Here is a 26,608-nt window from a genome sequence, read left to right on the forward strand (position 1 = left end):
TTATTCAAAGACAGAAGATTAACCTAACAGAAGATAAAGATTACCTAGTGTATTATTAGTTTGAGACTCTAGTCTCTAGTCGAAATCAAATCGAAAAATCCTGTTTTATTTCAACAGATAATATTGTCAAATATAAGGATTTAGCATTAAAATTTAACAATTTACGGCAAACTAAAACTACTTCGTGTAATGGGAACATGGTACGTCTATTTTGTATTTACTTATACATTAATTATCTCACAGCCATAAGTTATCTGTTATCTTATGAATTATATGAATAAGGTATATTATATGCGTAATGCGTATGCATAGGTATTCCGGTCATCTGATATAAATAGGTAAACTTATACGATCAGCATCTAACATCATTTATATTAAGTAAATTGCGTTGATAAAAAAACAACATAAACGTAAGGTTTTATTCGTAGACAGCTTAATTTTGTTTAGGTTAATAATTATTAAAATAATATTAATTAATTAATTAAAATAATTGGGGTAGCGAGTTTATAATACTTTTTATTTTATGCACTATTATATTAACAAAATATGAACATTACAATAAAACGAAAGAGTTGGTCGGTGTTTATTCAGAGGGCAAATGCACACGTCAGAGGAGGGCTGAGGGCGAACAGCAGCTGCGGGTGCGCTTGCGCATAAGCCGGGTGCGCGCGAGCCGGTTGACATTTTATTACAAAAATCCCAACCCACCTGATCTCGTAAACTAGTCATTACAAATCCCTTTCCAGATTTCAATTGAAACAGAATATGTTATCACGTGCCCCAAACATAACGCGTGCTGTTGAATCCAGTTACTATTATAATCTCTTGAATATGCTAAGTATTAAGCGTAATATGACTGAATGTTACTATACTTGAATTTTATACAAGAATAAAGTCATTGTTTTGTACCATCATCAGTAAATTTATTTTTATAAAATGGAATATATGTGCATATAGCTTTCCAATCGGTGCAATATACCATGCTCACAAATCCAGCCACGCTATAACCTACGATAGAGGTCAAAAAGCCGGATAGTTGCTCCATTTGTTTTTTACCGAAAATCATATTATTTATATATACTTTTGGACGCCTTATTCTGTTTGTGCAGTTACGTGATCGTTTATTTTAATAAAACATTACATTGACAAATGACACAAATATTGTTTCAAAATATATTTTTTTAAAAAAAAAACCTACGTAGATAATAAACTCACAACGTTTTAGTAATATTATGCTACTACCAAAAATAAAAGTGCTTAAAATTCGTTTTAGTGCTAGCTAAGTTATTCAAGCTAAGCCTAAAAAGTGTAAATTAAAGAAAAAACCAAATATAGTAATCCATCCCGATGACAGGTCGGATTGGTTAATATGTACATAAGCAGCTTAAAGTAAAAAAGAAGAGGAATGACTCAAATATATAATACATATAAATAAGTAATTATACACATAACAGTATTTAACACAAAATAAGAATCGCGCAAATCGGTCCCTCTATCCATACCCGGCATACTCCGTCAGGTAAAATTAGGTAGGTAAAATTTTGAAGAGTTAAATAGATTTTATGGGTATTTTATTTACTTTGATAAAATAAATAGAATATTTTTGCTTGGAAAAAAATTAAATAACAGCCCAAAGTAAAATAAATAAGTATTTATTTGTTTTTTTTTTTTTATCTCTACATCCTCAAATACCCAATTTGATAGATAACAGTTCAGTTGAGACATAGCTTGTCACCCAAATAACAAGGTGTATTACTAATTTACTAGTAGTCCTTTGCCCTCTCATTCGCAAGGTAGCTCAGGTATACGGCATATCACTAGGCGACCGAATTTATCTATATAATATATATATGAAAAGAGTAGGTTAAGGAGTGGCAATGGCATATCTCTTCGTTGAAAGAATTGATAAACAATGGCAAATAAGTCCTCAAATCTATATAAATAAACCACAACGATTTTAAACTTATTTATTTATAAAACCTTTCTCGTGAATTATTATAGCGTCATATACATTAATTATAGTCTGGAATTTAAGAAAAAAAAAAAGCAAATACCATAGTAATAACTATATAATAGTAATAACAAAATATCATACATGGAATTACCGATACTTTTGTTAAAAAAAAATTAAAAATTTCGATTAATATCATAGCTTTTGCAGTGTTTATAATCGATTTCATTTGACAGACTCAACGTATAGCGTAGAGAATAGTGATTGTATAATCTTGTTTTGTCATAAGGCCTTAGAAAACACATACACACCTACTGTCCCCACCTATTCATAAAATTTATAGCATATTCATATTTGTTGAAAATTTAATAATAACCACCTATTTATCTCGTATTGTTATATTCTGGTTTAAAGGGTGATTTGCTTTATATAATTACAAGTAACGGGGCCATAGTATTAGCTTAGTCACTGTAGTTTATAGTGAAATATCGGTGTAAGATTAAATATATTTTCATACAATGTTGATGTCGTTGGATAGCCAGGCGATAACTGTTTATCACACCCGGTATACAACAACTATGTTAAAATAAAACATTTTATTTGATAAAATATAATAGTGGAGAAGTTGTAATAAAATTGAGGTTTTGATCGATCGTTTTATATTGTCAACATATATCTGTAGGTTTTGTCTCGACATTTGACAATATTGACATTGACATTTGAAAGCTTAACAGTTGTTTATGCTTTATGTAGGTATTTTTAATACAAAAACAATCAATATTTTGTTTTAATATTATAATAATTGCTTAGTTCTTGTACAATGGCATCAGAAAAAGATCCGCTCGTGAGTGAAAGATCAGGAGCTGTGCGAGAAGTAGGGAACCATGCAATATGGAGCTTATCATCGTGTAAACCAGGTCATAATATATTTATTTGTGATAAGTACATTAATTATTTTAAAAATGATGTTACTATAATTAACTAAGATTTATGTCTCTGTAATCTAAGTATGGGTAACTGTGGCAAGTGAGCCCTAACGTTTCAACTTTTCTGCAAATATTTTCACTGATTCAACCCAATTTGTAGCTAACTGTATCAATATTACCCTTTACCTCCATTTCTTTTACTTTATATTTAGTACTGGACCCATCTACCTATCATCACTGTTCTATGTGATTCAACTAGCCTATCACCACCTCAGTATTACAGTTTGTTTTGCTTTAGTTTCATAGCTATTTATTTAGTTTATAGATTATATTTCTCTCTCAATAGCATTTAATTGATTTAAATATTACTGATTAGTATTTATATAAGTATTTTGACAGTCCTACTATGCATATAAAAATAATAAATTAAACAAACACAAACAATAAAAAAAATTATTATTGAAAATTATTTTTGAAATAATGTATAGTTTTAATAAACAATATTTTATGAATATTAATGTTTTCATTCCCATCTCTTTAATGATTTGGCTTAATTGACTATTCTTATAATTAATTACATAGTTAAGTCATTATCTTGCATCTACTTTGGAGTAATATTTGATAAAGCATTTCCTCTATTTGCAATTTTTTTCTAGTATAGTGAGAATTTTGATGTCCAAAACCTTGCTCAGTTGATTTATCCTTCTTTGTTAATAGCATTCATTGATTTAATTTACCTTGTTGGTAGATATTGTGAATAAATGTAAAAAAAACATTTCTTCTCATAATAAAGTAATTAATGTATTCTTAAACCTTTACTGCATTCAAAAAATACTAAACTAATACAACAAAGTTTTCCTGGAGTTTTATATTAAATAATATATGTTATCATGATTGATGTTATATTATACATTTAGAAGTATATTCTATAATTTAAGCATATTTTAGGTTTTGGAATTGACCAGTTGCGGGATGATTGTATGGATACTTATTGGCAATCAGATGGTCAATTACCTCACCTAGTCAATATTCAGTTTCAAAGGAAAACTATGGTTTCTCATATTTACATCTATACTGACTACAAACTTGATGAAAGTTACACACCGAGTAGGATTTCTATTAGAGCTGGAACACATTTTAATGATCTACAGGAAATTGAAGTGATTGAATTAATTGAACCAAGTGGTAAGAAAAAAAACTCATTACAATGTTTTTATATGGAGGCTGTATTTAATGAAATAGGATATATAAACATATATTAACAATTTTGTTTCAGGATGGGAAATGATACCAATCAAAGATATTCATGAACGGCCTATTAGAACATATATGATTCAAATAGCAGTGTTAAGCAATCATCAAAACGGAAGAGATACACATATGAGACAAATAAAAATTCATTCTCCTTGTGAACCTACTTCATTTGATATTAACAAATTTAGAAATTTTTCTACTGTAGAGTTTCAGCAATATGCAACTATTCGATAATATATTATTTTTTACCTTATTTTCTATTTTTACAAAATTATACGTAACATTAAGAAATTAATATTATTTATTGAGTAATAAAATAATGACATGCCTTCTCTGAGTTATGATTTTGTCTTTATAATTTATTTTGAACATTAATGCATTGTCACTTAAGGCAATCGAGATCGAGATCGCCCAAGTATAAATAACTGTACAATATTCTGTCTTATAATACACACTTAATTTAGGTTTATAAGTCGCAAAATTCCAACACAAATGGATTTTTTTATTTCATTTAATATTTTCTTAGTCTGATTCTTCACTTTCTTCACTTGCTTCTTGAAGCCATTCAAAAAATTTAACAATAGAAGTTTGATTGCTAATTGGACTTTCATTTTCTTTTAAATCTTCATACCACACCAACAGGGAATCCTCATCAACTATATCGGCTTCATACAGTAAATGGATGATTTGGCCTGCTCTGCCTTCTAGCCAACTATTTTTTATACAGCTATCCTGAAGAAAAATGTAAATCAATTAGTTTCATGTTGTAAAACCTTGTTATACATGGAAATTTAAACTCACTAAACATTCTTTACTTACTTCCACAGCTTTCAAACAATCCATAATTGACAATTTTGTTTTAATGTAATTAGCTATAACAGGACGGAAGAACTTTAAAATGTCTTTAACAGTAGTAAGAACATTCTTGCTGTTCTCCAAGATTGGCATACTCAATAAAGCTCTTACAACAAAGAAGTTCACTTCATTCAACTGAATATTATAAGCATATCTTGATGAATTAATTTCAAGTATTAGATAATCACATTTCAGGTTATCTTCATATCCTCTTGCTAAACTGTCTATAACTTCTTGAAGGAATACTAAAAATAAATAAGAATAAAAAAATACAATAATATAATGATAAAGAATTGTATATTCTAGAACATTAAACAACAGAAAAAGTAAATTGGTAGTAGTAGTAATATTTATTTGCAGCAATGAACATACAATATGTAAATGATTTAAAATTAAACTCACTGTTTGTATCTTCTGGAATTGGTGAATCGGGTAATGACGATTCAGCACTGCTGTCAGAAGAGTAGCATGACTCACTGTCACTCCATTCTTTTTCAAAGCCAACATATTCATCATCTTCTTTGCCAGATGACTCATTCTCCCATTCAGTTCCAGACTCTGATGATGTTTTTTTCAAAGTTTTATCTAAAACAGCATTAAATAATTTTGTTAACTATATATAACTAATTATATTAATGTTAATGATTCCAGATAGCACTTAATTTTATCTGATTACCATTACTGTCAGTTTCTTCTAAAATTATGCCTCGCAGCTTGCTTCCTTCTTTTACACACACATTATTGGAAACTACAACACCCTCTAAATTTGAGTGAGCCTCGATTACACAATTATCATCAACAAAGCAATTCAATATCTGGCAGTTATCTTTAATCACAACATTGTTCATAATATGGCTGCCATGAATTACAACATCATTTCCCATCATACAATTACTTCCAATCATAGATTTTGAAACAGTTGACATATCACTGATATGTGATTGAGCTCCTATTAATACATCTTCTACTAAAGTACATGATCTGTAAAAATAATAGATAAAAATTAATAATTGTCAATTATTTGTAAACAGAATTCTTTGTCTGATTCATACCTGCTCAAAGAGGAATTAGTTTTTCTAAATATATGATTACCCATGAACATGAATGTATTCTTATAAAAGGAATCAGTTTCAATTGATAGTGGATACACCCAATTGTGTAAAATATCCCAACTAAAACATAAGACATGAAAAAAGTTGTAATTTATTTAAAAAACATTAGTAATATAGTACTTTAATGAAAATATTATTAACACAGACCACACAGTTTGGTAAGTTTTCCAGTTTGTTATAGCCGCTGCATATTGATTTTCCTTCAACATTGTGTAATATAAAGAACTAGCCAATATGTCTTCATTTATTAAAATTCCATGAATGAAATCATTTCTAGTTTGAAAGTCAAAATTGTCAGAGAAGAGGGGAGGAACTGAAGGTGAACATATTGCTATACCAGCATCTACCAAATTATGGTACAATTTGACTTCAGAGTGTTGTAACACACACTCCTGTAACAAAAAATTTAGAAAATATTATTATTCAGTTTATTTACAATCAATACTATTAGGCATAATAATCCTTAAACCATCATTTGAGTTTAATAAATTTATAAGCAACATTATATAGATAAAATAATACTAGATGAGAAACTATGTACTATGATTACTAATGAACTTACCAATGGTAAGGAAACTGCAGATTCTTTAGATTTTGGTTTATATTTTTGATGCATGAGTATTTTATGAGTTCGACCATCAGCTGCCAATAGTAATGATTTGTCATTGCTTATCAACGGATGTTCCCATGCAACTTCTTTATATACCAATGTCATTGCTGCTCCTTTATCTTTCTTGCATGTTTGCCTAATTAAATATTATTGAGTTATTGGGAATCATAAAGTAAAAATTTATTTTATTTGAATTTTGAATTTTTACTGATAATACTAATAAATATAACTAAAAAAATTATAATTCCTTTTAATATATCGGTGTACTATAAGACCCAATATAATTATATAAATGCAAATAAAGTTAGTGATATATTACTGTGATCTTATAATTACTCTTGTTTATCTCAATCTATAATCAAATTAAACTTGAGATACTAATATTAGAAAATATTACTTGTGTTGCTCCAACAAGGCAGTGAAATTGATATTTGTAATACTATTTATTCCTACAAGTACAAAGTATCCCCGAACTAATCCAGCTGCATCTATTTCTCTCATCACATCACCCATAGTCTGGCAAGTGTCTGATGATATTATCTGCACATCTAGTGTAATGCTCCATGGCACCTTGTTTTCCTTGCACTTCCTTTAAAATATCAAATTGAATAACTTAAGAAAATATTACAAGTTAGATGAAAATCAACACAATTTTAGATGTAAAATTAAAGTTTTAATAAGCAGAATCTTAATCTTACTTTATGTGATCTTTAATTTTGAAGCTGTCCTGGCAGCAAAATAAAATTGCTTCTCCCACTCCACCTGATACCAGGGATTCCAAAACATAGTCAATAATGGGAATTCCTGCAACAGGAAGAAGTCCCTAGAGGATAAAAACAGGATTTATTAAATTACTATTACATGAATCTTAAATCAAATAAACTAAAATCTAACCTACCATAGGGTTTTGGTTACATATTGGACTAAAATTACTATTGAAAAGATCCATTATCACTACAGCTTGAATTACATTATCTTTATCGTTTTCCATTGTTATAGTTATTAGATGATTTAAAAAAATTAAAACCTATGATAATAACAAAAACAGTTGGCAAGTATTCCAGTCGTTTTAGGTTATGTTTTACTGACAAAGTGACAAATTGCCAATTGTTAGTTAGTTTTTTTTAAGCAGGACTGTGCACTTGGTTCTTCATATTTGCTTTTTTTTTGTATATTTTTTTTTAAAACAAAACAAAATGTTTCACTATGCTTATAAAAGCACTTTTAAATTATATTACGATATTTTATTAATATTATAGATACAGTATAACTGTAAACAATGCATAATAAAAAAAAAGTATATTGAACGACTTTTATCATCGGATTCTGTACGTTGTGTAGAAATTTTGAAATTAACCAATCAATCGATTAATTATTTGACCTTTGCGCCTAAAATCAAAATGTTGGCGATTTATTGTTGCTTAGAAACGAAAGTACCTAAACATTGGTCTTCTTTACAAGTTGTTTTGAGGCTGTTTTGCTTAGCAGTTCAATAACCAACTTAAGCCTAAAAATGGATTATGATTTAGCTCGAATTGATTATACTCTTTGTGGAGTAACATATCCAGATGCGTTAAAAATTTTACCGTCTACTGACCAAAAAGTGCAACAAAAGGTGATACTAAAAATACAATTACATATAATCAAATAAATCATTTTTTTAAATACCTTTTCACCGAGCTTACCTTTTTGGTATACAGTTTGCAGTAGGAGATAAAAATGGAGTATTGCAGTGTTTAAGTATTAAGGATGAAGAACCAGTTGTCCACTTTAAAACCTTACCAGGAAAACCTATCACTTCTGTACAACTTGCTTCCTCTGTAGGTAGGCTATTAAATTTTATTTTGCTAGAATATTAGTAGCACAAATTCATCATCTGTTGCTCGAAAGGTGGGTCATATAGATATTTCTATGGGTAAGTATATCATATTTAAACATACTCTATTTTTGTGTTACATAGTATATACTTAGGTTTGTTAAATTCTTTAATAATGATGAAACTGTGACCTAACTTTTCTCAATGTATGTTTATATACATTTAATTATTGTTAATAATTATGTTGTATATAAATAAGTTCTTCAGATTCATTCTTTACGCTATTTTAAAAAATGATATATTTATTTTAGGAACCAATGCAGATAAAATTTTTGCTGCTTCGGGGAACGAAGTAAAAGGTTATACTAAAAAAGGCAAAGTATTCTTCAGCATTGAAACTTCAGTTTCTGAAACGATTACATCCATGTAACACATTTTTATACATTTTACTATTAAAATAGCTGTTTATTTATTGTTAAAAAGGATATATATATTTAGGTGCGTCTTGGGCAACGACCTCATTTTATGTTCTGGAAGAACGGTTACACTCTATAGGGAACTACAGGAAATATATTGCTATGTTTGTGAAGATAGAGTGCTTGACGCTATTGCTTTTGCTACACGGAATGTAAGTATTTGTTTTTATGCTATTCGTTCATGTTTTAAATTTAATGATCATGCCCCTTTTCTTTCATAAATACAAAGAGAAATCGTATACGAATATTAGTGTTAATTGCAAACAAAGAAGCACTAATTATTGAGAACGGGAATATGCAAAAGCGGACCCATATTTCGGCTGGGCCGACTCGGTTTATTGTACCGCACTCTCTACCGACATCTGAAGTATACGCATTTTATGGTGCTGTAGACGGTTCCACCGGGCTCATTTCTTATGATGAGTAAGTACGTTTATGGCTTGGATGTAGAATCGACCAACCTTTCTTATTATTTTATTCATATTATTTATTTATAAAACGCTTTGTTAAGCGATACTTTAAGGTAAGTACCACTATTATAAACTATCCTAAAAATGGTAAATTATGGTACTAAAGTTGACATTAATTTATTTTTGTATGATCTTATCATGCATCTTCACATGTAAGGATTTTTTTATTTCTAATATTTCATACATACACCTTCAGAAAACAAATGAAGCGGTAGGCCATTATAGCACATTTTTAGATATCTCACGCATCAAGCTTTGGCCCTATTACCAATTAACAAATGATATAGACTTTGATGATCATGATCAAATAAACCTTGAACCATTGGACTAATCAATTTATCAAATTCTTATATATAAAATAATAGTTTTGGCTAATATTTATTATTACAGCTATATTGCGCACTAATAAATCTCTATTTATAATACAACACGATTCCACTAAATTAATTAGGTCCACTTTAACTTTTCTGTCAAGTCCCGATAACAGTCGCCGACGTTCAAGACGCCATTTTTTCGCAAATCCCTAATGAATATCATACATTATTCAAGCCCTCGATCAAATATATCGCGTCAATTTTTGCATCTCTTATGTAAAATCTAAAATAACTCTTTTATACTTATGTATGTATGTACTTTAATAAATATGCCGTATCTGGTTAAAGAGTAATCTCACTTATAGCTTACCTCAATTATATCAAAGTGTTAAAAAAAACCTTGCTGGCCTCCTTTAACAGCCTAGAATAAAATAATATATAAGAATTATAATTGTGCTGTTATCTACATAGATACTGTATACTACATATTATATAAATTTAGCTATTTAATATGAATAATATGTATATTGTTACTTTTTGGGCTTACTGCATCAAATAGGTAATCTATATCAACAAAAACCAAAGTTTTAGACTTCAGTTGGGTTATTATTCTACAAACTAACTACTTGAAATTATTAAATATAAAGATACTGTACAAAAACTGTTTTATTTTATAACTCATCTTTTTACCTAGATCAGAGTTATCCGCTAAATGTTTAGTGGAAGGGTGTGGATTGGGCTCTATCATGTGCGTTGGATGGTTTACCAATAATTCTGGCACGCATCTTGCGGTAGGTCGGCATGATGGTTCCATCCAGTTGTATCTTGTCAGCATGGACGACTTGAGTGAAAAACCGAGATTGAAGTTTACTTATGTAAGACTTTATCAGTAACTAAATATATAGAACTACTTATAAGTATAAAGATATAACTGTATATTATAATGATTTAACTTCTGCTAATGAGCCAGCTAAACGGCATATTTTAATGTAGTTTTCCGGTGAGCCTGTAACCTCTGTTTGTGGCGGTTGTATTGGAACGGATGAACCAGAATTGCTTGTTACAACTTTTTCGGGACGAATATTCGGTTTAAGATCAAGCAGGCTTATTGCCTCGTCAAACAAAACTTCTGGTGAGGCTCTTGCTACGCGGCGTTCAAAACTTGAGTGCGTATGTTACTATGTTTTTATAAGGTTTTAAAATATTATTTTCTCTAGTTTTAGTAATGAATTACTTATTCATTACTAATTTTTATGTTATATTTTTTTTTAGGTCCGAAGTTTCACGTTTAGAAAAACAAACGGCAAACGAGCGTGAAAAATATAAAAAGATCACACGTTCTTCATTTTCCGGAGTGTCAGCACCGCCCTTACTAGATATACAACATGAGGTTAGTAAAAAATAGGTCTTTTTACTGCGTCTTTGGTATATTTTCTAGGGTACCAGGCCGGAAGTCTCCAGTTAAGAAATCCTAAAACTTTTGAGAGGAGAACATTTTTAAATGTGTAAAGTTAAAGAAGTTTTATTAATAGTAACTCTATTATATAAGAATCAACACGAAGATAAAATGTTTTACATATTTTCTAATCTACCCAAATAGCTTTCAGGAGCCACTCACAATGGTTGGCAAGAAGCAAAAATCACATCTGCAGTACCCCTCGACATGCTCTTTGTATATTGTGATAGCCAACTAGAAATTCAGACTGATAACGCAGCCGTGCTCAGTACATGTGCTCCACAAGTATGATATTCAAGTTAACAAGCTTACTTAATTTGTTCTAGTATTGTTACTAGAAAAATATATGTTTTTGTTGCCGTCGCCTAAATAATTATAATAAATTTATCAACAATTTTCACACTTTCAATAATTTTATTTGTGTATCGTTAGGAATACAACAGAACAGAATTGTTAACATCAATTAGATGTCAGGCTGGAACACGGCGAGTTTGGCTGCGTATGCGCATTGTGAATTTTGAGGACACAAAGATGGAAGGAACTCGCGTGCTCGTCTATATTTTACCAGCAGGAGCTCCGAGAGTCGCTCGAGTTATTAAGTTTCATTTGCCCATTTTACCACACTACTCAAAATATGAATCCTTAGAAATCGAAGAAAATAAAAGGTATCATTTAATGGTTGACCCACCGCAACTAAAAATAAGCGAAAATAAATTTGAAAAACATAAACATACTATTTATCTGATACTGTCTTAAAATCACACATGTATTAGGATTCACTTTTATCAATAACGTTATATTGTATTCATTTTTTCATTTACATATTAAATATGAGATGATCCAATCGTTAGAAAACATGAACCGACTGAAGATGTAATTCAGAACCACTAAGCATGCACACTGAGATTTCATATATAAGTAACTTATTTCGCTCTGTGTTCGCCGGTGAAAGAAAACGTTGTAAGAGATATACATGTATTTTTTAAATTCAACCACATCTTTATCTACTAACCTGCATTGGAGCAGCGACGTGGAAAAAGATCTGCAAGAAGTGGTGACCTTAGTCTGAGCTAACCCACATCACTGTCAGGATTGTGGAACTTTGACAGACTGTTACTTGTTTTATTTATTGCGTCCACCATGACTTATGTAAAAGGGGAAATATTAGTAATGAAATTAATCCTTTTCCGAGGCCTTGGTGTGAGCTTCAAGTATCAGGAGGTTTCTCGGTAGCTGAAATAACGTCTTGGTTAACGGATGTTCTACCAGGAGAACTACCTAGACCTGCTAACAAAGTTTCTTTTGCACGATCACATTCTTTCCTTGGTACCTCACTCATATGCAAATACCAGTAAGTGTATATATTTTTTTAATTTACACATAAATAAATTAATTTGTTTTAAATAAAAATAAACGAATTTAAAATTCGAATCACTTTCAAATGAAATTAAATCTTAATATAAAAAAAAACATTTAGTTATTATACTTTATAGACAGTGATGATTTAATTTGTCATATATTGTGACTTAAATCATTATCAATATCGCAATCATAAAGCATACTTCAGTTCAAGAAGAATACTCCCATACCCTTAACCGTTCACAATATTTCTTTGACGGCTTTTTTGAAACAATGTTCTGTTACGCGACTTTAATAGAGTGAATCGTGAAGCGATCTTTCGCTCTTTCTATTGTATACGGTTTTATATTACATTATATGAAGTTTTTATTGTTATAATTCCAACAAAATTTTTAATAACAATTTTATTTCTTGTCTTTAAATTATTCTCAAACGTTGTTGATTTATTTAGCGTATATAGCGTAACTCCGTTGCTTGTGACACATACAGTTAATACTGGCTGTGTCACAAGTTCACAACTAAATTATTATTATGTCAAGATTTTTGTAAAATGTTATATATAGTTTATAGTTATAAAAAATTAAAATTACTTACGAATTTAGTTTTGGTTTATATATTTAAAAAACAATTTTAATTATGATATACAGGCGTGGTTCGGCTGTTTTCAAGTCGGACAATATATCCACAATAGTGATATTGAAAAATTTTATTTCAAACTGTTGCTTAAAAAGAAATATCAGGGAAGAAATTTCCTTTGGTTTGTATTTCTTGATTACTATATTACTACATTATATGGTAATATATAAATAAAAACTTAATATATTTTATAGATGTTCCAGAAGATTTTTGCGTGACATCATTTCAATTGTTAAAAGATAAATTTAAATCCGAATACCAAAGAAAAAAAGAAATGGATATCAAAAAGGCAATAAGGTAATGTAAGTTTTTAAAAGCAATATTCTATAAAAATGATTAAGTCTGTTAATAATTAAGTCATGTTAAATTGATAAAATAATTATATCTTTATCATATTTTGTTATTTTTCATGTTTAGTTCTCTAGATTTGGATGAAATGACCATAAATGATGAAACTATGCCAATATTATGTGAAGACTATCTCCTTATTTATAATTCATCAGATATTAATAACACTGAAACAAATTTTGATGAATTAACGGGTAAGAGAATTTTCTTATACATTATAATTGAGACTTCACATTAATATTAGTCCTTAAAGTCCAGATACAGATACATATTTTATTTTTATAGTTATAGTTGTGTTTTTATAGACATTTATGATGATAAACAAATGTAATTAATTACTACATTCAATATAAAATTTTGAAATAAAAGAATTATACAGCATTTTAAACTACAAATAATGGAGAGTGCTGCATTTCAATAATATTTTCTTATTTGAATATTTTTATTTTTTAGAGACAGTAACAAAATGGTATGTAGACTGGTGGAAATTATATTCCACTGAAAGTTTTGTTAATAATGATGATTTAAAAACACTACAAAATGTTTTAAAAAATTGCCAACTTGATGAAGTAGAAAACATTATGGATTTTAAACAAAAGTCATCACAAAATGCAAAAATAAACTATTACTAAAACATTGGTAACAATAACTCATGTTAGATATTAAGCAAAGAAAATATGGGTCTAATAAAATGTTTATTGTATTATTCAAGGGGTTTTGATTTCAGTATCCTTACTGGTTTATGCCTATTGTTTAAATCGGGTACAACTTTATGAAACTTTGTGCACCAGGTGACTATTGTAGGCATAAAAAAATAAATAGTTACATATCTGTTAATTCACATACTGAATTAAATTTGGTTCTATAATATGAATTGAAAATTCAGCAAATGTTTCATGTATTGTATAAATGAAAGATAATAATTATAAATTATTATTGATAATATAGATGAAAATTTAAATGGAACTTTTCTACTGCAATTGATCACTGTAGACCTAAAACAACAGCAAGAAAGTTACAGCAGAAAAAGTTTAGAAACGGGATTATACGAGAAATAGGAACACTTTTAATTTATTTACATAATTGAAAGTTTTTATAAAATTTGTATATAAATTATTTAAATATGTATTTAATTGCATTATTAAATTGTTACAATAAAAGACAAATATTACCAAACCTATTTATTATATTCTATTTACAACTAACTAAATGAAATTAAATATTTACTTTTGGAAGGGATAGTAATCAAGACCAGAATTATATTTAAATTTATATGTAAAGCGATTTACTTGTGTTTTTCCAACTTCAACCATTTTCTGTACTTCTTCTCTGTATGCTGGAGGAAGTAGCTCTTCTGCTAATGTACATGGTGAAGATTGCATGTTCTCATTCATTTTAAACACACGTTGCCTTATTATGTCAACATCTCTACTGTATTCTTCTTTTAAATCGGCAACGGACTGAGTAGCAGTATCAATTTTAAAAACATAATAATTAGCTTCCCGGTGCACTAAGCCATGTGAACTTGTTTTGTATGGCATTGCTCTGAATCCTAAATTTTCTATATTTCTAATTATTCCACCGCGATTAAAAATAGCATGGGATATTCGAGTTAAGGTTTTCTTCAATTCTCCTTTTGGCATAGCTCGTAAAAGTAGAGCCAATTCATAAGCAGGCATATTTTAAATATATGGAAAACTGCAGTTTGTTATTTCAATATAATTAAATTGCTAGTTATTTAGCTACTTAGTATGCTGATTGGTATTGTAAGCTATGTACACTTTATAGCACACTTAATATTAGAAATTCAGGTTACCTACAGAAAACATTTGATAATAAATGTCAATAAAAATGTGACATTTGGCAACTGTGCTGTCAACCTGTCAAAATTTTGGGCTATTCTATGCTCTCTTATTTGGGTTTATTTTAGCTAAATCAATAAGCATGGCTCTTAAGTAACTATAGTTCACTCTTAAGTCGGTTGGGAAAGAACATTGTTTTTTTTTTTTCTTTTAATAAAATTTATTAATATTTTTAAAAGTCACATCTACGAAATTTTTATCATTTATCTGTACTAATAACCGAAAAGTAATTGTTAAACTTTCACAGGTTCAAGGAACACTTCTATGAAAAACGACCAACAGTATATGTTATTATTGTCCTATTTTAAATATCAATAAATAGTCAACACTTTATTTGTACAAAATCCACTTATGGTTAATATTATTAATGGAGTTATTGGGGTAAATAATATTGGTCATATACTTAAAAATAGCAAACTAACATTCGATTTCCATATAAAGTGATTTAAACTTCCAAGCATAAATGATTGGCTTTCGGTGCGCAGGTACGCTCCATGGCTCTCCGACCCCAGATCCTTCCACGGATCTCCTTAGGCGTTGGAGGTCGGCATAACGATCACATGAGGTCCCCTGTAGAGATGGAGTAGGTACTGTTGGTTGGGTATTTTTCCACATTCTGTGCCGGTGAATCCCACATACACTCCTGTACAAAAAAAGTTTACCATATCCGTATAATGTCACTAGTAAATTGCAATTAGCTATCTAGTATTTACTTTAATAAGTTTGTTAATAACTGTTACTTATTGTTAAATTCTCATGTAGCGTGTACACAAAAGATAAAAACACTGCCTTTTTTTTTCAAAGTACATTCTGCGCGGCAACTCAATCTATCCTTCTTAAAAAAACGTTAGAAAAAAATATAAATTTATTTCTTGATGAGAGCTGGATTCTTGGGCTCAAGCTATACTTTGTATTCCGTATGGTCGCATCGGCGTGAGGAAAATTTCAACTGCTGCGCTTCCGGCCTTTCTACCTTCTGTACATAGCATTTCTTGTTAAAAAATTCAGTCATAATCACAAATGTATAGAGGCCATAGAGAACTGGAAGGTAATGTCCTTAAAATAACGATAATCTTAAGGAAGTTACTAACCAAAAACTTTACCAAAACCCGTGCCATGCTTCTAGCGTTATTAACCAAAGGGTCAGGTCACTGGTTGTATACCAATTGTGGTCTGTGTGGAAAGGGGGTGGATTCTTTCGGATATCATGGTCTCTCTTATCCAAGGAAAGGTAGTCTTTTACACCACCTTTCTCTTAATGATACAATAAAAAGGGCTCTTGTCGCCATTGACGTTACTGCTCTCATTAAGCCCCGTAGATTAGTCGTGATAATGGTAAGAGACCTGTTGACCTGACTTTGGGTCCCTGCGAATAAGGACGGGCCCTAATGTAGGATGCTACATGCAAACAACAAACGATCCAAATATTCGCGTCTTACTCCAAAATATGTTTTTTGTCCCTTTTGCTGTTGAAACACTTGAACCTTGGAGTAATAGTGCAAAAAGCTTCATGAAAAGTATAACACCTCGCCTTATTGCCTTCACTGGTGACATAAGGGCTGGTTGGTTTTTTGCCCAGGGGATCGGAACTACGATTCAACGGGGAAATGCTGCTAGCATTCTTGCTCCCATTCCTCAAGATACATGAAGTATACAGTAATTATTTTTAATTCATATTTGTATACATGTATTTAAGGACCTAATGTTAATAATTCTTATTGTCACTGTTACACTTTAATGCTTTGTTTTGGAAAAAATTCACAGTTTTATTAATTGTTCAACATATGTACAAAAAACATGATGATTTTTGAAGAAGGCCATCCTGTCTACTCATACCTACTATTTAACAGAATCTTATATACTCTGTGATATGCTTGTTTACTTATATAGACTATAGTACATTCAAGTCACTAAACAGTCTACATCTACAATACAGTCATAATCTGTGCTGTTTTTTTGGAATTGGTCATGGCTGCGGCGTACCTATGTTGTTCTTATGCTTGAAAAATTGTTGTGAATAAAAAATAGAAATCCCTTTTTTAAAATGGGTGCATCCACTAAATTCATATCTGATTATTGTAAAACGTGGGAAAAATCGGGACGAGATCAATTGTAAGCTTTATGATTTTCAAGCTTTACTGTGTATTTTCCTTTTACCACATGTGGATTTTAATGTAACCTTTATTAAATAAAAAGCTAATAAAATTTTAAATTTTGCTGATTTTTTTCATGTATATAAATGTTTGACAAAATGGTATATCGTGAAATAACAATACTTTACGTTTCTGCTGTTAACTTTGTTATATACATGACAGGAAACTTCATCGAATTAGCTACGTGATTTAAAAAAGTTAATAAATATCAATACGTTATTTTTATTGTTGTCTCGTTACTAATTAAATATACTATATGATTATAATATACAATATATATCTTCCATATTAACTGTTGTTTTTTTATTCCAGTATAAAATCAGTTACACAATACGTAAAAGATGAGGGAAAGACGCCCTTATTTTCAAAATCCGGAAAACTATCTGGATTATCTCAAAGCATTTATGATTTGTTATCATGTGGTCTTCGGGGCTTGTTGAAAAAGGACTCCGTTATTTCTGTGCTGAAAGATATAATTGTAAGTCTTGTTTATTTTTAAAATGTTTATGACTACAGTTAAAATTGCTAGTATCAAATAATCGTGTTTTTATTAGGTTTCGCATGCAGACCTACCATCCATATTATTAGATGTAGTATGCATACTTGACTCCGAAACATCTATGGATATTCACAGTGAAGAGCGAAGTAATTTTTGTTATTTAGTAAGAGAGTTGGAATCAATTATATCTGACAAATTATTAAAGGAGCGCTTAGAAATTGACACATTACAAGATGTTGGTACCTTGAAAAACAAAAACTTTTATACAAAATTTATTAAAATAAAAACTAAGTTGTAGTAAGTATAATTGAATTATTTTTTCCTTAATATTATTGTTAAATAAAGATTTTAATGAATTCTATTTTTATATTTAGTTATAAGCAACGTAAGTTCAACTTATTTAGAGAAGAAAGTGAAGGATATTCTAAGCTTATTGTGGAATTGAATCAGGAAATTTCTGAAAACACTGACTGGAAAACTATACTTGAAATTATTCAGTCTCTTATAGGTATATACTCAAATTATATTGTATTAATTTATTATTATACATTATAGAAAAATAAAACCAATGCCATAAATCAATTTATATATATAATATTTCATTAGATACATATTATATTTATTATATGCACTTATTATATTTACTTTGAAAACAATGTTATTTACAGTTATTGTTTTGTTCTTATAAAATTATATAAGAAAAATAAAATTATTTCAGGTTGCTTCAACTTGGATCCTAACAGAGTCCTTGACATTATTTTAGAATCTTTTGAGGCACGGCCGAACTTAGATAAATTATTTATTTCACTGATTAAGAACTACATGGGGGATCCCCAAGTAATTTCAGAAGTATTAGGTTTTAAATTAGGTAACATGGAAGTCTTAGAAAGTTATAAGGAACCACCTGCACTAATGACTGTGATAGCTTTACTTTTACAACATGAAGTTATATCATTAGATGACATTTATCCATGGGTATGTTGATTTGAAATTAATATTTTTTTATATTATTATTACTTATTTATAATACTTATTTATATTGGTGTTTGCAACATATTTATTCACCCTTCATGATGCAAAGGCCAAATCTTTTAATGAGCACAGAACATAAGCACCTCAACTACTTACATGGTAGCTATTGGATATTCAATAGAGCAAGCATTCTCAAGTTCTCTTTATTAACCAGTCAGGCAAGTTGTCACAAAATCCCAGGTATATAATATGGTTCAAAAAGAAGTAAAGGATGAATTCTGATGACACTAATATTTTTACAAATACTATAAAGAAGTTTTTGATTAATGCTGTTTTATAGTGGTAGAAAAGCAGCAACAATAAAGAACACAAAAATATAATATTTCTTAAAAAATATACTCATATTAACTACTTTGAAATATGTAATTAGTCTTGTATGTTATTCTTAATGTAATACTACTCTAATGACTTATAAAGAAAAACCTAATAATTATGTTCACTATAGTTACGTCCAGATGACACACTAATGGCCAAAGAAGCTGACAAGGAATTAAAAGCAATTCAAGATTATATACGGAAATTAAATATTGTTTCTACTAAAGGACCTCAAAGTAATGCACCAGCTGAATTTATTGAAGAAAAAGCTGATCCTCAAGTAAGCTGTTTATATGCTTTCTTTTTCTACATAAACATATTGAATGTCCATTTAATACATAATAGTATATACAAATAAAACTCCATAGATGTTGTCTTGCTTACCATGTTCTATTGATTTTTAGTAATCAAGATAAATATTTAGATAGTAATATTAAAAACTTTTGATGCTATTGCAGACTTGTTTTGGGTACATTTTGATACCTTCATAGTTTTACAATTTTCTCCTATTAACAGTCATATAAGTTAATTTGCTAGTTAGGTATTCGTTCGGTTATTCAATGTTTGGACAATCAGCCCTAAAAAAGATTCTACATAATAAATTCAGTATTTTATCTTGTGGAGGTACCTTAAGTTAAGCTTTTGTTACAGGAATATTGGAACAATCAAAAACTAGTGCTCTGTGAAGCCCTTTTGAATGTTACGGCTTGGAAAGAGTTTGCAGCACTATCAGCTCGACTACCAACTACAAGTGTTGCACAACGCCCAGCTGTAGCCCTTTGTAATATGCTACATGCTTTAGTTGAACCTCTTTATAGAAAGTAAGATATAAGCCACATTTATTTCACACAAAACATAGACTTTTTTTTAAATTCTTTTATTCTTTTAGGCATTGCCGTATCGCTCCAAAAATTATAGGCAAACCAATCCCACCACTATTATCAAGCCTTGCACCAACACCTTGCAAGAATTTTGAAGATATGAAAGAAACGGTTATACCAGCACTTGTACTGCTTGGACCATCTCTTCATTATGATCCTATTTTAATGTATAAAGTAAGTAAATTTTTTTTAAAATCATTATTACAATTTTGATTAGATTTATTTTTTATCTATCTGTCTGTTTACCACATTTATCTGTTTTATTAGATAATTCGTATTCTACGAACTGCACGAACATTAGTAGAAGACCCACTGCATCATGAAGCATTAACGGTATTAGATACTGCCATACTTCCAGCACTAACCTTAATGGAAGGTAACTGTTGCATGGCTGAAGAAGTTTACACTTTGCTGAAGTTATACCCATACCAATGCAGGTAATAAGATAGTTTTTGTTGTATGAACTAATTGTAGAGAAAAAGTCAATCTTTGCATATATTAAAAAAAAAAACATTGGAATGTTTTAAGTATTTTTGTTTTGTAGATATTGTCTATATGCTCGCTGGAAGAATGAGGCCGGTGAGAAAATTCCGTCTTTGATGCGCGTTCGCGGTAACTCCTTACAACGTATCAAGCACATTATGAAACGAGTTTCTAAGGAAAATATTAAACCTCAGGGTCGTCTCATTGGGAAACTGTCGCATGCGGCATCCGCTTTCCTGTTCGATTACATGCTTTTGCAGGTATTTATTTAATAATGTAAAAAAAGAATCAAATGTAATTTTATTAATTCCACTTCGATTTCGAAGAACCGTTGGTTTTGCGTGACCATTTTGCCACTAAACAGTAGTTACTCAACACTGACAGATCCAAACGTACGACAACCTGATCGGGCCCGTGGTGGAGTCGCTGAAGTACCTGACGTCGCTGTCACTGGATGTGCTGGGCTACTGCCTGGTGGAGGCGCTGGCGGCTCGGCGCGGCACGGTGGGCGCGGCGCACCCGCCAGCGCTGCAGGCGCTCGCTGCTTTCGCCGCCGCCGCCTTCAAGAAGCACAACATCGAGCTCACTGCTCTGCTGCAGTTTGTTGCAAATCGCTTGAAAGCGCAACAAAGGTGACATTTCAACACAATTATATTTTTTCATGTATGCTATGTCGAGATACATGTTATTTAGTGAGTTCATCTCTTTTCTGATGCAGTCATGATCTACTGATTCTTAAAGAGATAGTACAAAAGATGGCAGGTATAGAAGCTGCCGAGGAAATTACACCTGAACAGCTGGATGCCATGGCTGGTGGAGAACTATTAAAAGGAGAGGTAAATATATTAAAACAATATTCAATTGATTGATTCTCTATATTGGTTCGTATAATATAACATTCTTGTTTTTTAAGGCAGGGTATTTTTCACAAGTTCGAAATACTAGGCGATCATCTGCTAGACTAAAGGAGGCCGTGGTTGGAAATAACCTTGACATTGCTCTTTGCATCTTATCTGCACAACAAAGGCACTGCTGTGTTTGGAAAGGTGAATCTATTAAAAAATAATTGTTTATGCATTACATATTTTTAATATTTACTTTTTCAACAAACTTTGTTTTATATTGTAGAATATGCAGAAGACAGCCCCAGTTCTGGTGAGCCACCAGGCTCACAACTAAAAGTAGTGGGCCGTCTTGCAGACCAGTGTCAAGATGCACTAGTCCAGTTGGGTACCTTTTTGGCCTCCTCGCATGCACCTGACGAGTATGCGGCTAGACTTCCCCCTCTTCAGGTAAAATAATTTTGGTATATTAGGGTGGTCACTCACCGGAAGCATCCCCTCTAATGTAACAGTCTCAGATTCGATTTTAAGCTTTACAGTACGGCTTCACTAGCTTTTTATATCGCTGAAATAACGCATTGGCACGTTTCCCCCTCAAAGAAACCAGAGTTACTCTCGAGTATGCTACCTTGACGAACTGACAGTCTATGACGCGGACAACATTAAGATGCCGTATGAATCAACTGAGTGCAAAAGGATGTGCTATTTTGCTTATTTGTTGATTTATTGCATTGTTTTCCCAGGTTGTTTAAACTTTGTCACATTTTTCATAGTTGTTAAATTAAAATGTGTCCTATAGAGACGTCAAATAGTAGTGTACGAATAGTTGTTTTATTAAAATGCTTGCACACAAAATGCACGCTGTGATCTCGTGAAACGATTGAATGGCGTTGTGACTAAACAAGCCTATCAAACGTTTGGCGCGTGATGCTTAAATCAATAAAGAAATATGTTATGAGCCACTCAGTATTTACTCTTTAAAAAATATTATACATAATCTCACTTTATTATTATTTTTATGATTTCCCTTTGCAATCTACATGAAGTGCAACCAAAATACTATTCAATAATACTTATAAAATGTGTAAAGAATTATTAACTGTTTTAGGAATTGTTACGAGATTATCACGTTGATGCTGATGTGGCATTCTTCCTACATCGCCCAGTATTAGCTCAGAAAATTGCAGCAAAAGCAGAAGCATTTAGAAAAAGTTCAGATAGTAAAAGTGAATCAATGGAAAAAAGTATAGAAAGATATAACATTGCATCCAGAGAGGCCTTGGAGCCAGTTGTGACTTCAATAACACCTCTATTGCCTAATAAAGTATGGGAAGATATATCACCTGAATTTTATGTTACTTTTTGGTAAGTTTGTAACTTTACCCACTTTTTAACAATTCGTGTTCTTTAATTTGGAAATATATATTTTTTGTATTAGAATATAAAAAATTCTTATTCTTCTAGGTCTCTATCAATGTATGACCTTCGAGTTCCTGTAGAGAGTTATGAAAGAGAAATAGAACGTTTGAAAACTGCAGCCTCGAATGCCGCCAAAGACACATCGCAGGGAACAAAAGGAAAGAAGGAGCAGGAACGCTTCAACACTCTCATTGATAAACTACAGGTGAAATAAAATATTGTGTTCAAGGTTATGTCTTAAAAAATCTATTTAGGTGTATAAAAAGATCGGCCTAGTGTCTGCCCGACCACGCGGATTGAATACTACGGAATCGTAGCGCTTAGTCGGGTGGGGAAAGTTTAAATCAAGTCTTTTATTTTTAGTTAAACAGTATTTTCCAAATACAGGACCCATTAATTTGTTTGTGTTCTTTGGTCATTTTTATTTATTTATTAATTCTTTATTAAAATTTCAAATATTGGTATTCAGAATCTATGTGCCTCCTTGCTTACTTGCTTACACACTTGATTGACTTAGAATTGATTAAACAAATGTACCACAATCTCTCACAAAGGAAGCATGTAACCGAAAGCTTTCTGCGTATACTAACTAATAAGCTGGATCGGCAGGAGGAGCGGCGGCGCCAGGAGGAGCACGTGTCGCGCGTGCGCGCGCGCCTGCAGCGCGAGTGCAGCGGTTGGTTCCCCGCGCGCGCCGCCAAGTCCGCCAAGAACGAGACCGTGACGCGTCTCATGCAGCTGTGCCTGTTCCCGCGCTGCGTGTTCACGGCGCCCGACGCGCTGTACTGCGCCGAGTTCGTGCACACCGTGCACGCGCTCAAGACGCCCAACTTCTCCACGTTGCTGTGCTACGACAGGCTGTTCTGCGACATCACGTACTCCGTGATGTCGTGCACGGAGGGCGAGGCGGCGCGCTACGGGCAGTTCCTGTGTCGCGTGCTGCGCACGGCCATGCGCTGGCACGCCGACTGCGCCGCCTTCCACAGCGAGTGCGCGCACTATCCCGGCTTCGTCACCAAGTACCGTGTCTCCAATCAGTTCACCGAGGCCAATGACCACGTCGGATACGAAAACTACAGGTCGGTGTATATTGATAGAAACAAAAACCGTTCCTTATACTGATCACGCATTGGCAACCTTGGAAATTATGTTATATTCCAGTTACAGTAGGAGTAAAGATTATAAAAATAAATTAGATTTACATGTTCCCTGCCATTTTTCAGATAATGATGCATATTATAATTATATGACTTACTGTAAGCATTAATTCTTGCATTAGGCACGTGTGTCACAAATGGCATTACAAGATTACGAAGGCCATGGTGGTCTGCCTGGACTCGGGCGACTACGTGCAAATCCGCAACGCGCTCATCGTACTTATCCGCATCCTGCCGCACTTCCCCGTGCTCGCCAAGCTCGCGCAGATCATAGAGAAGAAGGTCGAGAAGGTAAGAAAACAGCTCTGATTGTAACTTTTTGATATAACATACATTAATCACAGTAGCGTTAAAATATATTTTACAATATAGGTTAAAGAAGAAGAGAAAACGCAGAGACAAGACTTATATGTTCTTGCAACCGGTTACAGCGGCCAGTTACGAAACAAAGTTCCTATGATGAAAGAGAGTGACTTTCACCAGGTGGGTCCCGATACAATTAAATTTACCAATTACTAATACGATTTGTATTATTTATTTATATTTATTTATTAAATTATCTTCCTAAAATCTCCATAAATGATTTACTATTGAAAAAATTTAAGAACAAATTCAATATATTTTAAAATTTGCAAAATAAACAATCGAATATAATTTAGTCGTATTACGATTGAATTTTTTTAGCAACTTCATCGATTACAATAATTCGTTTTCATGTGTGTGTGTGTGTGTGGCTCACTATCAACTGTGAACTCTATGTGGACGCAGATTGTCAACTTGCAGGTGAGCGCGGCGGGCGCGGCGGGTGCGGTGGGGGCGGGCGGCGCGGGCGGCGCGGGCGGCGCGACGCGGGACGACGCGCCCAAGCTGCGGGACGACGAACTGCAGCCCGCAGGTCAGTGTCATCATTTGAAATAAATTTATTTTTTAAATTAAACTAATCTAAATAACTGCTACCTAATCTACATAAAAAAATGTTTAAAAGGATAGGGCATCGGAAGTCAGACAAAATAAACTTTCAAAACTATTGATAGATTCACAAAATCAGCAAATCAAAACGTAGAAGCCTATCCCTGAGCTGTATGTAGTTCTCAAAATGTTAATGGGCTATCCATTTCATCAGAGACAATATCTTAGAGTAAAAGTTGTAAGCTATCCTGGCTGAGACAAAGGGCAAGATTTGCGTAAATCAGTTTTTTTTAAGATTTGTCCATAGTAAAAGTAAAGTAAAAGTAAAAGATTAACAGAAATTGTTCCAATCCTATTTCTTCTTTTTCGAAAAGAATCGTTTAATTTTGGCATCTATAATTTGATGAAATTCTCTGAAGCCGTAGACATTTGTACAACAGAGACCTTACACTACAATACTACACAAGGAGGAAATAGCAAAATCTTGTAATTTTTTTTTGTTCGGTGATTTGGGTAGACCTATAATAATTTGGACTAAGCGTTATGGACAATTTTTATTACTAACAAATTCAGTTCAACGAGGCTTTATCAGAGTTAGCATTAGCTGAGCAGTTAGTATTTTTAAGTCTATATTTTAGGATTGAGTTGATGGATGTAATAAATCTGTTAAATAGAGAATGAAGGATAGGAAAATGGTCACTGCTACTGTATTTGGGCTTTTGAGAATAGGGATAGAGATGGTAGGGACAAGTTTACAGCAGATTAAGGATTCTGGATTGAATAAACTACGAGTTGGCGAACCATAATTAAGAAAGCAGAAATTAACACAATCATCGATGTCCGCCAACAAGGAAGCAAATCTATCACGGAGATGGGTTCCCATTTATTTTATGTATGATGGGTATAAAAATCCTCTATAACAAGAACAAGTCTTGAAAGGTAATAGAAAATGTAACTCAAAAGACAGTAAAGGGTTAGAATAGAGACTGCACAAAGATAAAATTAAACGAAATAGTCTTTGGTACTATAGTATTATTATGCTGGCTGAAAGGAATTAAGTAAAATTGATTAGAGTGCCGGAGCATGATGGTATTCGCTGCATATCCATCACTTTTGTGATCCCTTCCGGAGAAACCCGGAATCTGAAACCGGTGACCGGGAACTAATTTTTAGAGATGAAAATAGTAGCGGATTTATACATAGTATTAAGGGAGAGAGGAATTCAGGCTTCGTAGGTCCGACGCATTTGCTTTGAGACGTTGTTCCATTAAGACGGTCATTGTGAAGGATATTTAACAGTTGATTTAAGTCATTGGCAAAGTGGGGCATTTGCATCCAGGTGCTGTTCCATTGAAGAGGCCATTGTGGAAGATATTTAACAGTTGATTTAAGTCATTGGCAACGTAAAGGACTGCTTGTATGTGCTGAGAATATCAATGAAAATATTGGCAAGCAATTCCAAAAAATTGGCAT

The 26,608-nt window shown here is 31.9% G+C and overlaps 5 protein-coding genes across 8 annotated transcripts in view; 3 read left to right on the forward strand and 2 right to left on the reverse strand.

Moving 5' to 3' along the window:
- Positions 1-26,608, forward strand: part of LOC113397446 (THO complex subunit 2) — a 213,284-nt gene that overhangs the window by 181,717 nt on the left and 4,959 nt on the right. The window contains exons 1-20 of one of the 3 annotated variants that reach the window (XM_064217410.1): positions 17,367-17,557; positions 17,911-18,076; positions 18,153-18,394; positions 18,472-18,605; positions 18,816-19,072; positions 19,575-19,724; positions 20,096-20,265; positions 20,334-20,499; positions 20,593-20,762; positions 20,870-21,068; positions 21,193-21,440; positions 21,527-21,644; positions 21,722-21,854; positions 21,937-22,100; positions 22,759-23,015; positions 23,115-23,274; positions 23,679-24,148; positions 24,349-24,517; positions 24,599-24,709; positions 25,010-25,121. In XM_064217410.1, coding sequence (XP_064073480.1) covers positions 17,490-17,557; positions 17,911-18,076; positions 18,153-18,394; positions 18,472-18,605; positions 18,816-19,072; positions 19,575-19,724; positions 20,096-20,265; positions 20,334-20,499; positions 20,593-20,762; positions 20,870-21,068; positions 21,193-21,440; positions 21,527-21,644; positions 21,722-21,854; positions 21,937-22,100; positions 22,759-23,015; positions 23,115-23,274; positions 23,679-24,148; positions 24,349-24,517; positions 24,599-24,709; positions 25,010-25,121 — 3,664 coding nt within the window. In that variant the 5' untranslated portion in view covers positions 17,367-17,489. Of the gene's footprint in view, positions 1-17,366; positions 17,558-17,910; positions 18,077-18,152; positions 18,395-18,471; positions 18,606-18,815; positions 19,073-19,574; positions 19,725-20,095; positions 20,266-20,333; positions 20,500-20,592; positions 20,763-20,869; positions 21,069-21,192; positions 21,441-21,526; positions 21,645-21,721; positions 21,855-21,936; positions 22,101-22,758; positions 23,016-23,114; positions 23,275-23,678; positions 24,149-24,348; positions 24,518-24,598; positions 24,710-24,994; positions 25,122-26,608 lie in introns of those variants that run through there. The other 2 variants (XM_026635788.2, XM_064217412.1) reach the window with 2 other exon arrangements.
- LOC113397181 (anaphase-promoting complex subunit 10) lies at positions 2,652-4,460 on the forward strand. The gene is made up of 3 exons (XM_026635409.2): positions 2,652-2,868; positions 3,826-4,062; positions 4,154-4,460. Exons 1-3 carry the CDS (start codon positions 2,772-2,774, stop codon positions 4,363-4,365), a joined length of 546 nt encoding a protein of 181 aa, XP_026491194.1. The 5' UTR covers positions 2,652-2,771; the 3' UTR covers positions 4,366-4,460.
- Positions 4,080-7,801, reverse strand: LOC113397180 (translation initiation factor eIF2B subunit epsilon). Its single transcript, XM_026635408.2, has 10 exons — positions 7,607-7,801; positions 7,407-7,531; positions 7,106-7,297; positions 6,661-6,844; positions 6,246-6,490; positions 6,039-6,158; positions 5,663-5,967; positions 5,389-5,571; positions 4,951-5,231; positions 4,080-4,863 (listed from the first exon to the last, which is right to left on the reverse strand). The coding sequence occupies exons 1-10, from the start codon at positions 7,697-7,699 to the stop codon at positions 4,654-4,656; spliced, it is 1,938 nt and encodes a 645-aa protein (XP_026491193.1). The 5' UTR covers positions 7,700-7,801; the 3' UTR covers positions 4,080-4,653.
- Positions 8,101-14,256, forward strand: LOC113397204 (Bardet-Biedl syndrome 7 protein homolog). 2 transcript variants are annotated; one of them, XM_026635437.2, is made up of 15 exons: positions 8,101-8,323; positions 8,409-8,532; positions 8,836-8,950; positions 9,008-9,152; positions 9,230-9,423; positions 10,479-10,659; positions 10,778-10,950; positions 11,057-11,174; positions 11,385-11,525; positions 11,673-11,905; positions 12,433-12,591; positions 13,247-13,356; positions 13,430-13,532; positions 13,653-13,777; positions 14,037-14,256. In XM_026635437.2, exons 1-15 carry the CDS (start codon positions 8,222-8,224, stop codon positions 14,213-14,215), a joined length of 2,202 nt encoding a protein of 733 aa, XP_026491222.2. In that variant the 5' UTR covers positions 8,101-8,221; the 3' UTR covers positions 14,216-14,256. The 2 variants fall into 2 exon arrangements, with proteins under 2 accessions (XP_026491222.2, XP_026491223.2); XM_026635438.2 differs by having other exon boundaries at positions 8,102-8,323; positions 9,023-9,152.
- Positions 14,752-18,658, reverse strand: LOC113397155 (small ribosomal subunit protein bS6m). Its single transcript, XM_026635379.2, has 2 exons — positions 18,646-18,658; positions 14,752-15,325 (listed from the first exon to the last, which is right to left on the reverse strand). The coding sequence occupies exon 2, from the start codon at positions 15,260-15,262 to the stop codon at positions 14,807-14,809; it is 456 nt and encodes a 151-aa protein (XP_026491164.1). The 5' UTR covers positions 15,263-15,325; positions 18,646-18,658; the 3' UTR covers positions 14,752-14,806.

The sequence above is a fragment of the Vanessa tameamea genome, chromosome 3 (genome assembly GCF_037043105.1).
Source record: "Vanessa tameamea isolate UH-Manoa-2023 chromosome 3, ilVanTame1 primary haplotype, whole genome shotgun sequence".
Classification (NCBI taxonomy): Eukaryota; Metazoa; Arthropoda; class Insecta; order Lepidoptera; family Nymphalidae; genus Vanessa; species Vanessa tameamea.